General features: G+C 40.4%; 1 protein-coding gene across 1 annotated transcript in view; it reads left to right on the top strand.

Annotated features, from left to right (window-relative positions):
* LOC122797773 (microtubule-actin cross-linking factor 1-like) overlaps positions 1 to 13,309 on the top strand; it is an 899,011-nt gene that overhangs the window by 695,133 nt on the left and 190,569 nt on the right. Inside the window, exons 32-33 of the mRNA XM_044066295.1 lie at positions 5,997 to 6,163; positions 12,445 to 12,607. Coding sequence (XP_043922230.1) covers positions 5,997 to 6,163; positions 12,445 to 12,607 — 330 coding nt within the window. The remainder of the gene's footprint in view (positions 1 to 5,996; positions 6,164 to 12,444; positions 12,608 to 13,309) is intronic.

Below are 13,309 nucleotides of genomic sequence, written 5' to 3'. Positions count from 1 at the left end.
GGTCAGCGAGGTGCTCCGTTTGACATGTATGGGAAGTCTATTCCAAAAACAGGGCAGGCTCTGGGAGACAAACCTGTCTCTCCAGCAGGTTTTGTTGATGTTGCATATTAGATTCAGGCCTTTTGAGCGGGTCTTGCATGAGGAGTTAGACTTACGGATATGGAGCACCTCTAGTAGGGCAGGATACATATACTCTCCCTATGGATACAAAGTTAACTGCATCAGCTTTCATAGATACATAAATCTGATGCCTGCAGTCTGCTGCTTAATAGGACCATTAGTACTCCTCTTGTTTTAAGATTCAAAATCAGGAAGGTTCCTCATAGTCAGGTTCACTTGGTTGCCTGCCAGGGTCTACAAAAACCGATTTGCTACTCTCTGAATGAGCTACACACTGACTACAGCATACAGTTACAGACCCTCCACAGTCCTTAACAGTGCTGCCTGCAGACTTTCATGGCTGTTGTTGCCACTACTCTCCACTGTTCAAAGTTTCTGGATTTTCTGTTCAGTTCCATGTACTGTGAACCAGGCAGTAAACTGGCTCGGCGATTAATTGTGTAGATCATGATTAGAAGGAAGCAGAAAGCTTGGAAATTAAGAAGCATGCATTGCTTTCTTTAGTAGATGCTGCTGCTATGGTTACTTCCAACAGAGTTGCTGGGGCAAGAAAGAGTATGTTGTAGTAAAAAAAGATAAAGCAATATCTTAGGCACCTATGTCTAAGGCTGGCCTGGATGTGGGACCCCCTGAGGGAGCTGGGCTCCCACGGGCCTACGGCCAGCCCTGATTGTAACATACACCAAAAGAATACTAATCTTGAAATAGATATTTAGCGAACAAACCAATGTTTGTTTTCTTTGCTGCTGCTTTGAAATAGATATTCATTACTGCTTTTAGAAATAACAGCTATTGTGTTAAACAGCTTATAAATCATTATTGGTGAATTTTACATCTGATCCAGATGCAAAGCCATAGCCCTGCTAGAATGAAGTGGTAAAACAATTACAGAATTTCTTGGCTTCGATAAAAAAAAAGAAACCCAATGGTCCACTTTTAAGTGGATGTGTTGCCTGTGATAATTGTTCATTCTACAAATTGTGTTTAAAACAAATCAGTTCACTTCAGCAAATGCTAATAAATTACTTTAAATTAGGTGTTCTGTTATGTAAAAGTGAATGGATATTTTCTCTAGCTGTGTATGCACGGTTCTGCATTTTATTTGGGTAAAACATCTTTTTCGCCCCTCCCTCTACTTCTGTGCTGTAAAATACCTAATTATTTGGCAGCATAAGCATGATTTTTGTCTGTTCGTGTGTATTGTTTTCTCCACATTACTATGACTATTCTGCTGTGACTTCACTGTTACCATTCATTTAAATACAGTTGAACATGCTGCTGTTTCTATCACACATTGTCATTACACTTCAAAATGTCTCTGTACATAGTTACTGTGCTAATGGATTGCTGCCTGCACAATACCTGTTCCACTTCTGTCTATTACTGTTACTTTTATACTTGTTGCTTTGTTATTGTAACCCATGCCTATCCTGGAGTTAGTCATTATATGATCAGTGTTCTACCCTGGTAACAGAGATGTAATAAAAATAAAATAAGTGTTCAAATTGTGAATGACTGAACATCTCTGTGACATTAGTGGCAAAATTTACCATTGCAAGCATAGATAACATCTGTTCTAGTGTAACTTATAAGGGAGGGCAGCAACATCTATTTACTCAGAAAGTACTTTAGGGGTACTTTATTCTCTAGGAATGAACAAATATTTGTAAATATAATTTTAGCAAATGCTTCAGTGTTTATATATAATGAATTTTTCAAAATAATCTTTTGTCATTAATTAGGTGACCTTGTCCCCCATGAATTTTATCTAGCTATTGTTAATATAGTTATTTAGTACTGAATTTATTAATGGTATTTTCTATCTCACTAACATTGGTTGATATTTATGGTAAAAAATGCTGTGCTGTCAGTTTAGTTTTGAATTATTTGCTAAATATCAATTATGTTTCCATTTAGGTTATTTATCTATTTATAAAATTGTGACTTTGTATATTATGATCCTTTATAAACTATAATATTGGCATTTTTAATAGATTAGGTACTGATGAAAAAGTGATAGCTTTGAAAGCAGTATACCTTTTTATTTTTTATATCGGACCTGTTACAATAAACTATTTTTGCACTTTACATGGTGCTGGTTCATTCTTTTTTTTTTGACTGTTCTGTTGCTGATTTGTTTTCTTTAAGGTGATAATAAAGTTATTTATTTATTTATTTAATTTATTTAACATTTGGTGACCGAGAAAGTCCGACTAGGTTCCACAGAGCCTGTTTTCAACGGAGGCCCGGGGAGAAATGCTCCAGATGCATGTCTTTGGAATGTGGGAGGAAACCGGAGTACCCGGAGGAAACCCACGCGAACACAGGGAGAACATGCAAACTCCACACAGAAGGCACCCCAGCCGAGAATCGAACCAGAGAACCTCTTGCTGTACATGCTTCTAAAACTGCCTCCAGTTATGACAACAGACTCAGAGTTTGTGCTGTAACAGAGACCTGGTTCAAGGCAGCTGAAAGCACCCCTGCACTACCAGGCTATATAACTCATTCCACAACTTTTTGCCCCAGAACTTAGACTGAAGCTCCAAAGGCAGTGGTGTTTCCATATTCATAAAGGATGTGCACACCTCCAGACTAGTAGCCCAACATAACGCATCTGAGATACTTCAGGTGCTGCCCCTGGGTAATAAGACAGCACAAAGTCATCAGCCTGCTATAGGTCCCCACCATCATGTCCCACACACACTCATCCTGATCCCACCCTCTGAGAAATATTAGGTCAAACTAACACTCTCATACTGGGTGACTTTAAAGCCTCCATTAACTGGGAAAACTACTCATGTACCAATACACTTGCCCAACATTTCCAATTCATTAATTCCAGTGCCCTGGACCAGCTCGTGCCACCCCACTAGGGTAGCAACATCCTTCATTTGGTCATTACTTGCATGGTCTATTGTTTGTTACCCTCCCCTGTTAGATCCATCCACCACAAACCATCAATCTTGGACCACACCCCAACTCCCCACCCCCCCCCCCGCGCCCCACCCCGCAGAATCACCATGAAAAACTTCTCCAACCAAAAGCTAAAAAAAAAAAAAAAAGCAGGCTAACTTAACGGCACGCATGCATGCAATTGGTTGCAAGTGACCACCTAATCATAATGCTCTGTGTATGAACTCATACACACACAAATGCATGGATCTTGTCCCAACAAACCCAAGATGCTCTCTCCCTCAAAAAAAAAAAAAGCCAATGGTCCCTGCCATGCCCAAACTCTGCAACAGAACAGAAGGAGAGGAGAAAACTGATGTGGAATAACAACCTTGAAAACTCCTAAAAACTCTTCAACAAAAATGTTGAGATCCTCAACAAATCCTCTAAAGCTAGCTAGCTAAAAAAGAGAATTGCAACAGATAGTAAAAGACACCCACAAGGCCTTCCTATAGTTATGTAAAAAATCTCCACGGCAATACCCAGATTTGCTTTGGAGATAATGCCAATATACTGGCCGACAGATTCAGTGCCAACTTTACCCCTGTCCCTCCTCCCCAAGGGAACAGTCACAATACCAGTAGATTGCCAGGCACCCAGTATTACTGCTGCACAGGTTAAAACAGCACTGTCCAAGGCCAAGAATACAGCTTATATGGGACCTGACAATATCCCTGGCTGTGTTCTATATGAACTATAGAGTGAACTGGCACCTCACCTGTGTCCCCTGTTCAATTACAGCCTTACCTCAGGCTTTGTCCCTACCAAATGGCACACTGCTACAGTCATCCCTCTCCACAAATGAGGATTGACTACAGACCCTGGGAACTATTGCCCCATTAACCTGACAAGTCTGATATGCAAAGCTATGGAATGCATCATCATGGACCTAATAAACAAGGATATAGGGAATCTCCAAACTCTGGATCCTACACAATTTGGTTTTGTGAAGGGTAGATCATGCCTGTTCAACTTGGTTGACTTCTTTGAGTCAGCCACCAGAGTTGTGGATGAAGGCAAGGTGGTTCATACAGCTTACCTTGATCTGGCCAAGGCCTTTGATACCATAACCCACTTAGGAATCATAGGAAACCTCAATAAGCTAGGCATCAATCCCTATAGCACTAGGTGGGATGCAAACTGGCTCACAGATAGAACCCACAGTGTGGAAGTAGCTGACTCCAAGTCAGACTACTGATCAGTCATGAGTGGAGTCCCACAGGGTTCGGTCCTGGGTCCTCTTCTGTTTGGTATCTACTTCTCTGAAGTCAAGACCAACATGAAGGGACTCTAGCTGACAAAGTTTGCAGACAATTGCAAGATGGGAGCTATTATTAACTCCCCAAGTGATGCTGACATCCTCACTGAGACCAACGACTGGTATCAGAAATATGGCCTTAAGCTCAATGCCAAAAAAATGTGCCATCATCCCCTTTGGGAAAAAACAAGTTCCCATGAATTACCACATTGATGGTAGTCCACTGAACACAGAAGACATTATAAGAGATCTGGGAACACAGGTTGACAGCAACCTCTCTTTTGACCACCACATTGCCACTGTGGTCAAAAAGTCCTTCTATGTGGCACATCTCATTACTAAGGGTTTTGCATCCAGGAAGAAAGAGGTCATTGTCTCCCTCCCTCTACTCTTCCATGGGGCCTGAAAAGGATGTGAATGAAGTCATTTTACACCCAATGTGGAAGAGTTACAGTTCTTGTTTTCCAGCAACATTTACTTTACTATTTTCCAAAACATTATATGATGTTCCAAGAGACAAACAAAAGTGAAGGAATCCAAGCATGTATGTATAGGACATATAAAATGGTTCTTGAGAAAAAGAAGATAAACAGAAACAGTTAGTTATCTATTATTTACACCTTATATAGTCAGTAGGGAAATGTGCAAAAATGTGCAAGCAACAGAGACCAAGCACTTGTTCAACTAGAAATGCTGTAAGGAAGAACTGTCATCACTAATTCCATAGTAAGTGGATCTGTTATCATCAATATATAGAATTCCCCAACCATATTTATTGAAGAAAGGCATAACCTGAAGTAGAAGTCAGGTCCAGGAGTTCTTACTTAGATAAGTCAGTGAAGCCATGCAGTTGATATACACCTTTACTTACTCACCTTTTCTTATGCCTTCTGCAAATGGAATGTTCTAATAAGAACTAAGAGGTACTTGTGTCTGGTGTTTTAGGGTTCATAAATTCACGTATTTACAGCATACATATGGAGCACATTCTTTCATGGTGATTTGAAAGTATATGTGCTTACTCTAGCATGCCTGTATTGCTCATTTATGACTTTTTTAAAACTAGACCTTTGACTTCATTCCTAAATCAGTCTATATCTAAGTCTGTTTGCATGAAATCCCCATATGGTGATGAGTAGGTTTGGTAAATACTGTAGTAGAAGTAAAAATGTAAGTCTTGTAATAGTTTCAGAGAAAATGACAGGCCATTAGGACATCTGCTGTGGCGACCCCTAACCGGGAAAAAGCCGAAAGACAAACAACAACAAGTAGATCATACAAGAATCTGTTAGCTATTAAGAAGCAACTTGTTAGGTTTTACTAGATGACCTCATTACTTCCCTAAATATTGCATATATTGGATGCAGAGCACGCAATAACCAGAGCAGTAGAAAGCCACAAAAATATAATATCGATCTACAGCAAGCTTCCATGATCTTCTTTTTGGTGAAACTGCAAGAATTAGTTAGACATCTCTACAAATGTCTAACACTTTTCCTTTTTCCAAACTTCAAAAATACTAGGTTAGTTGCTATATAGTGCAGTCATGTATGAGACATTGTGACATAATGAAGTAATGACATGCTGAACTATGTGTTTTTATTTTTCCACAGCAGTGCTAATCTCATAGCCTTTTCCTAACCTCAACGGTTTGTTGTTACAGAGCGAAGATGTACTGTAAAATCCCAGAACACATTCCCTGTGCCTTTTGAACACCTTGAGCCACAAAACCCTCACTTATGCCATCTGCTTAGCAAATGGCAGCAACTCTGGTTCCTGACTTTGGACAGACAGAGTCGGCTGCAAGACAGACTTCAAAGACTCTGTGAGGTAAGTAGTTCACGTTCATATATATCATGAGGAAGGCATAAGATGAAGTTATTCTGCTTTTGTATTTATACTGCCAGACAAGCATACCCCTACTTATCCAGTTATCTTTCCCATAATTATTCTATGTACTTATTCCATTTCTTGACTGGGTTGATTGCTTTTCTGCTGCTGGGCTGTGTACAGTACTACACACACACACACACACACACACACACACACACACACACACACACACACACACACACACACACACACAAGTTTTCATACTCAGTATTATATAATCTGTATCTATTTACAGTCCTTTTAATTTCCTAACCTTTACAATTATCTGAATGCCTAATCCAGACGTTTATAAATAGTTACTACGCATGTGGTCCTGGAGACAATTGCTGAGCCTAGTCCAACTTCCGAACTGCACCAAAGCACTGGATGATTAAGTGACTCGCTGAAGGTCACACAGCAGGCAACTTAATATAGAGGAAATCAAACCCTGTACCACAGAAAGCATCTCATTAATAGCTCACAGCCTTAATCATCTCTGCTAACTGCCAGACTTGATAACTGTCAGACTATAATGACAGCAGGTAATGGGCTTTAGACATATTCACATTTGGACATTTCACTATACAATTTAGATTCCCATGTCTACTTGCATTCTGTATTCACATTTATATTGTTATGGTTTTCTTACCATACCCCATACATTCTTGAATTATTCCCAAATGCCTCTAATTTGTTAGCTCCTCATCTACTGCAAGTCTGTTTAATACATGTAGCTCATTTCCACAAAGAAAGACTTTATCACACCCCTGTTTACTTATAGGTTCATAGGTTCATACTAGGCTATCTGCCCTGGGGCAATTATATTGATTTGAGTATACTGTGCCCTTTTTAAGGTTTAGTTTACTGTGCCTCTGTCTAATAGTGACATGGGAGTAATCCCTGGGACAAACCTACGATCCCCCATCCACTTATCGAGATTCTTCTTGAAGAGATTCAGTGAGGTGCTCTGCCTCACATGAACTGGAATTCTATTCCAGAGTGAGAACCTGTCCCTCCAGCAAGTTCTATTTATTTCTGTGCTGAGGTTCAAGTCCTGGCTCTAAGGGATTTAGATTTACTGAGGTGGAGCATGTCCATTAATTCTGGATTTGACATAGCTTTGTATGTCATATGCAAGTGAGTAGAGCTGGAGTTTTTAACCATATGGCATCTGTTTGAGACCCTTGATCCTCTTGGTGAGATACTTTTGGGGTCATTCTAATTGCTGCAGGTGTCGGGGGCATTGTATTCTATGATGGGCCTGATGAGGGATGAATAAAGGGCACGATTACCTCTCTTGATCTAGATGTGAAACCCTTCGTGATGAGGTGGGCTATGTAGAAGGTCTTTCTAACCACTTTGGCAATGTGGTTTTCAAAGGAGAGATTGCTATCAACTTGGATCCCCAGGTCCCTAATAACTTTCTCTGTACTTAATGGGTTTCATGTGGTAATTTGTGGGCACATTGTTTTGCAAAGGGTGCAAAGGGTATGACTATACATTTTTTGGCATTTAGCTTTAAACCATGGCGCTGGCACCAGTTATCTGTCTCTGTGAGACCTTTTTGAAGGATGTTTGTATCAGCTGAAGAGTTGATTATGGTGCCCAGTTGAGCCATAGTCCTCCCACATTTGCCTGTACCTTGGAAAAGTATATACCAAACAAGAGTAGTCCCAGGACAGAACACTGTGGGATGCCACTTGTGACCGGTTTTGAGTCTGACATGGCTCCAGCAACTCTCACTCTGTGGGTTCTGTCTTTGAGCCAGTTTGCGACCCATCTTGTGACATAGGGGTTTGTATTTAAGCTGGATAGCTTATCTATCATGCCCAAGTGGGGAATTGTGTCAAATGCCTTTGCAAGGTCCAGATAGGCTGTGTGGTCTACCTTCCCTTCATCTATGGCTTTGGTGACTGTTTCAAAGAAGTCAACCAGTTTCAAAAGGCAGGATCTGCCCTTGACAAAGCCGAACTGGGTAGGATCTAGTGTCTGTAGGTCCCCAATGTCTTTGTTTATGAGCTCCATGATGATCCTCTCCATAGCCTTGCAGACTAACTAGCTCAGGCTTATGGGGGGGATAGTTTCCAGAGTCCAGAGGAGCTTCACCTTTGTGGAGTGGGACCACTGTTGCTGTCCGCCATTCTGTGGGCACATATCCTGTAGTGAGGTTGAGATTGTATAGCTGTTTTATTTGAGGGATTAGTTCCTCTTGTAGTTCTTAGGGATGCAAACTGGGGACGCCATCTGGTCCCATGGAAGCAGTGTTTTTTTTTGGAGAGGGCAGCCTTCACCTGAGCATCTGAGATGTTTGGGAGGCAGCATAGATACTTGCTCTTGTTTGCACTGAACCTGCCTGCCAGGATATGTCTGTGGGTTCAGTGTATTTTGTCATTTAGAATCAACTCAGAACAAGTCTGGGAGTTGCATCCCAGGTTTCTAACATAACTGAAAAATGATTGTCTTTGGTGTCCCTGTGCAATTTTTTCTCTTGAAGCTGGCCTTGGAGGACTTTATGAGGGATCGTAATTTTTGCTAGTACTGATCAGAGATGCCTTCCTATTAGGGATTTTGCTCTATCATGTGTTTATTTATGGCAGGGGTCCACCAGAAGAATGCATTTATATAGGATTCTGCAGTTTGGGCTGTAGTTTCCACTGACCCTGGGGCACTGTGGTTCTGATCTTTACCAATGGATATATATATCTCTGTGTGAGATAGAGTCCCATGTTGGTAATGATGATCAGGTCTATGTTGTCCCCTCTTGTGGGAGTGGTGACTAGTTGTTCCATAGCATTTGATTTATAATTTCCAGGAATCTTTTGGGCTGGTGCTGGGGGGCTTGAGGTGCTTTCCAGTCAATGTTTGGGTAGTTGAAGTCACCCAAATATAATGGTGTTCGGAGAGATCTTCATGTTCTCCAATGTTTTCAGGAAAGCTGAATGGGATTCCTGACTTTGAGAGGGTGGTCTGTAGGATGCTATAAACTGAAAAGCAGTCTTGCCCACTGTTAGTTGCACATGGATGGTCTCGCAATGCCACTAACCTGGAGGTGTGGATATCCTTGATAAATATGGAAACTCCGCATAATATGAGGTATAGCCTGGTAGTGCTGGGGTGCTCTCTGGAGCCTTGAACTTCGCATCTTTCCAAACTTTCTTCAAGCCCTAATTCCTGAAACATATTGCTTTCCTTATTCTATTAATCTGTTGACTGAGTAAGTGGCCAGTTGGGTATCTCTGACCCTCTTCAGAAAAACACACAAGCCAGGAGGCCATGGGTAAATGCAATGTACATGAACAACTCACAGGAGGTAAACCAGAGTACCCCAAGAAAACCCAGACAGATACGGGAAAATATGCACATACCACACAGACATTGATCACAGGTCATGATTTAACATTTGATGCCAAAGTCATGAAATAGAGATATTAAATACAGATACCATATTGTCTAAGTACTAAAACGATGCTGCCCTGCAATTCCTGGTTTATGTTTCCATGATATCTGAAGGGTTCTGTTATTTGCCTCTTCTCTGTTCCTTGAATCATTCACCTACCTCCTTCTCTCTCCTCTACCCTATTTGTGGCTACCTCGCCCACCTCAAATATGCCTGTTGTATGCAGCCCTTTGTCTAGAGGAAGTAGCATGTCCTATAACAACCATTCCCCTGCTTCTTATCACCCTGGTTACTTAAATATGAATATGAATGAATGCTTACAAAATATCTTTTATTACTATACCATCCTAGCATTCTCTCAAATGGAGCGTGTCTTTTATATATAGAAAAATCCAACTTCCAGGCATCTCCCTTATTTGCAACCATTCTCGTCACCACTGTATGAAACCAGTCTCCCATAAAAGTGGTGTTTGTGCTACCCATATACTCTAATTCATGTAATCTCTATGCAGACATGTTTTCTAAAAAAACAACGAGGCTGTTACCTACATAGAGTTCCAATAGTTTTAGTGCCTGGCCTTTGTTACATGGCCAGCATCTTCGGCCAGGTGACTGGTGTACATATCTTTCAATATGTGAGATTAGATCTTTCTATGTCCCTTCTAGTACATTTTAGGAAAACCTATCCAGCTGTGCAGGACTAATTCAGGAACTCTCTTCATCCAAGAAGTGACATGCCTTCCCTTTAACCTATATTAAGTAACTCCAGTAATGGAGTCTCAGAGAACCACTACTCCGATACTCCCTCTGTCTCCTTTATGCCTCGCCTTCTAATGCCTGCAATCTTGCTGCAATTAGCTCCATTGCATCACAAGTCCTTGCTTCCTTCTCATTACCATCTTCCTGTGCATACTGCTCAGTTGTCCCATATTTTGCAAAACATCCCTCATTTTGTCTCATACTTTTTCTCGGTCCTTCCTAAAAGTTTATGTTTAGTTGGTTAAATATAGGAACATGGTGAGAATTATTCAGTAGTTTCTTGTGTAGCTAGAGAACTTTAACTCTGAAACTTAAAGGCTGCTAAATTCAAGATGCATAATTTTCAGAGACACTGATTGTCCATTTTTTTCTGGGAAAAATACCTGAAATCTAAAATATAATCAGTCTGAGTATTGGAAAAGCGTGAGATTTTCAAATAATTTGGCATTTTAGGCTAGAACACGCATTCATCCCTGTGTATATTCAAGCACAACTTGAATCTATGGAGAGGAAATAGAACATTCACCCCAGGACTGCCCCCCTGTACTACTAATGGACAGAAGCAGTTCCTAAATGCTTTATCCCATGCAAGGATCCCTTAAAGTAGCTATGGTATGATCTCAGTTATACTCACTTGGGGTAATATATAATTATTGATCATGGGATAGGTAAGGACAGTCTAATACCAAATGGCATAGGTTAAATCAAGCACTAAAAGAGAAACTGGCTAGGCTTAAAATGGCCCTCAAAAGCAGCAAGCTTAGTACTTGCCTATGAAACTATGACCCTATATACTATGCAACTATCTTGTTGTCTACCACTATGCATACTACAGGTTGGGGACATATGTATATATGTAACTGCTACCAAAAGTATAATGTGTTCATGCTTTTGCAGGTTTTAGTGGTGGAGAGATGCGCACAATGGGTACAGCACATGCTATAATGTTGTCAGGTCACACATGGCTCACAAAGATGGCAATGTGCACATGGTACAGTCCAGTGACACTATTATGAATATAGGATCAGTGACACAACAGGCAGCACACTCAACTTTAACCCAGAAGGCTGTAGGTTCTGTTCCCACACCAGGAGGATCAATTGTTGACACTGTAGTGTGATATAAGAGGGGGTGCTGCACTCCTGTGTGTATTGTCCTTTGGATGAGACATTAAAACCCAGACCCCATGTGCCTGAGTTGGTGGTAGCTCAGGTGGATGTAAAAGATGCCATGGCACCTATCGAAAAGAGTAGGAGAAGTTTATGTCCTGGCCAAATTTCACCTGTTAGTAAAAATACCACCTCAGGTCTCCCCTGAGAAGGGGCTATTTGCCTACGGGAACTAACCTGATCAACAAAGAAGAAAAACAATAAATAGAAACAGATAAATATAAAGGCACAAGAACATTTTGATGAAATCTAATTAACAAATGGAAATTACTATTAAAAATCATTGATACGTATCCCAAATTATGTCAGACCTTTCTGTGTCCCTTCTCGATGTATGTATGCATGTATTTATGCATATATGTATGTATGTATGTATGTATGTATGTATGTATGTAAATCTGTGTTTCTGATGATTTATTATACTTTTATTATTCGCTCAAGCAAGGTGACAGGGCATTTGAAACGATAAACATTGGCAGGAGGAAAATGTGTATTTAGCAGCTATTTGTTGATGATGGTTGCAGTTTTTGGAGTGTACAGAGAGAATATCTAGATCACAGTCATTCAGCATTACCTCTCTGCAATGTTAGTATTTTTTTGATCTGTTGCAACTTAAGGATAACAAATATGTTGTAGGGGCATGAGTGGAGGGTTCAAAGACAAATTCCCCATGATGATTAATAAACATATGAAACATGGGTATTTCTAATTAACATCTTCTATGTGCCTGAGTTTTATTATCTAACTGATGCTGAATGAATTTGAAATACTGGCAAACAGTTATTGTTCAGAAAAGGCTTGTTAGCATAGCACAGAAGACATTATGAGGGTATTTCTTCCTTGTTACTTACATTCCTTTTATAAATGTATTTATAATATAGTTGTGTCATGTTTCTTTTACTTTTGTTCAACAGCTGCAGGAATTTGCCAATTTTGACTTCAGCATCTGGAGGAAAAGATACATGCAGTGGATCAGCCACATGAAATCCCGTATCCTGGATGTGTTCCGTGGTATCGACAGAGACCAAGACGGGCGAATCAGCCAGCAAGAGTTCATAGAAAGTGTTATGTCATCCAGTATGTCTGCTTCTATGTTTTTTAAGTTCATTTTTACTTTTGTTTACTTTGGCATGTAGGCTAGATCCAAGGACCAACCTTCAGCTATGACCTTATTACATAACAAAGTTAAGAAATTAGTACAATGTAGTATTTCAGTACTATATACAGCATTACAACTAAAGAGAATGAGAGGTAGAGAAGGTTGGATGATGTGCGGATAGTGAATCATGAAGTGCAGTGGATTAGTAAGGAGGAAGTAAGGATAGCTATGAAGAGGATGAAGAACGGAAAGGCTGTTGGTCCAGATGACATACCTGTGGAAGCATGGAGAGATGTTTAGGTGAAATGGCAGTGGAGTTTTTAACTAGATTGTTTAATGAAATCTTGGAAAGTGAGAGGATGCCTGAGAAATGGAGAAAAAGTGTTTTGGTACCGATTTTTAAGAATAAGGGTGATGTGCAGAGCTGTAGTAACTACAGAGGGATTAAACTGATCAGTCACAGCATGAAGTTATGGGAAAGAGTAGTGGAAGCTAGGTGATGATTAGTGATCAGCAGTATGGTTTCATGCCAGGAAAGAGCACTACAGATGCAATGTTTGCTCTGAGAGTGTTGATGGAGAAGTACAGAGAAGGTCAGAAGGAGTTGCACTGCGTCTTTGTGGATTTAGACAAAGCATATGACAGGGTGCCTAGAGAGGAGTTGTGGTATTGTGTGAGGA

Source organism: Protopterus annectens, chromosome 3.part1 (assembly GCF_019279795.1).
Source record: "Protopterus annectens isolate FY-2018-M chromosome 3.part1, PAN1.0, whole genome shotgun sequence".
Classification (NCBI taxonomy): domain Eukaryota; kingdom Metazoa; phylum Chordata; order Ceratodontiformes; family Protopteridae; genus Protopterus; species Protopterus annectens.
Note: the sequence above shows the minus strand (reverse complement) of the source record. Positions and strands in the feature narration are given on the sequence as shown.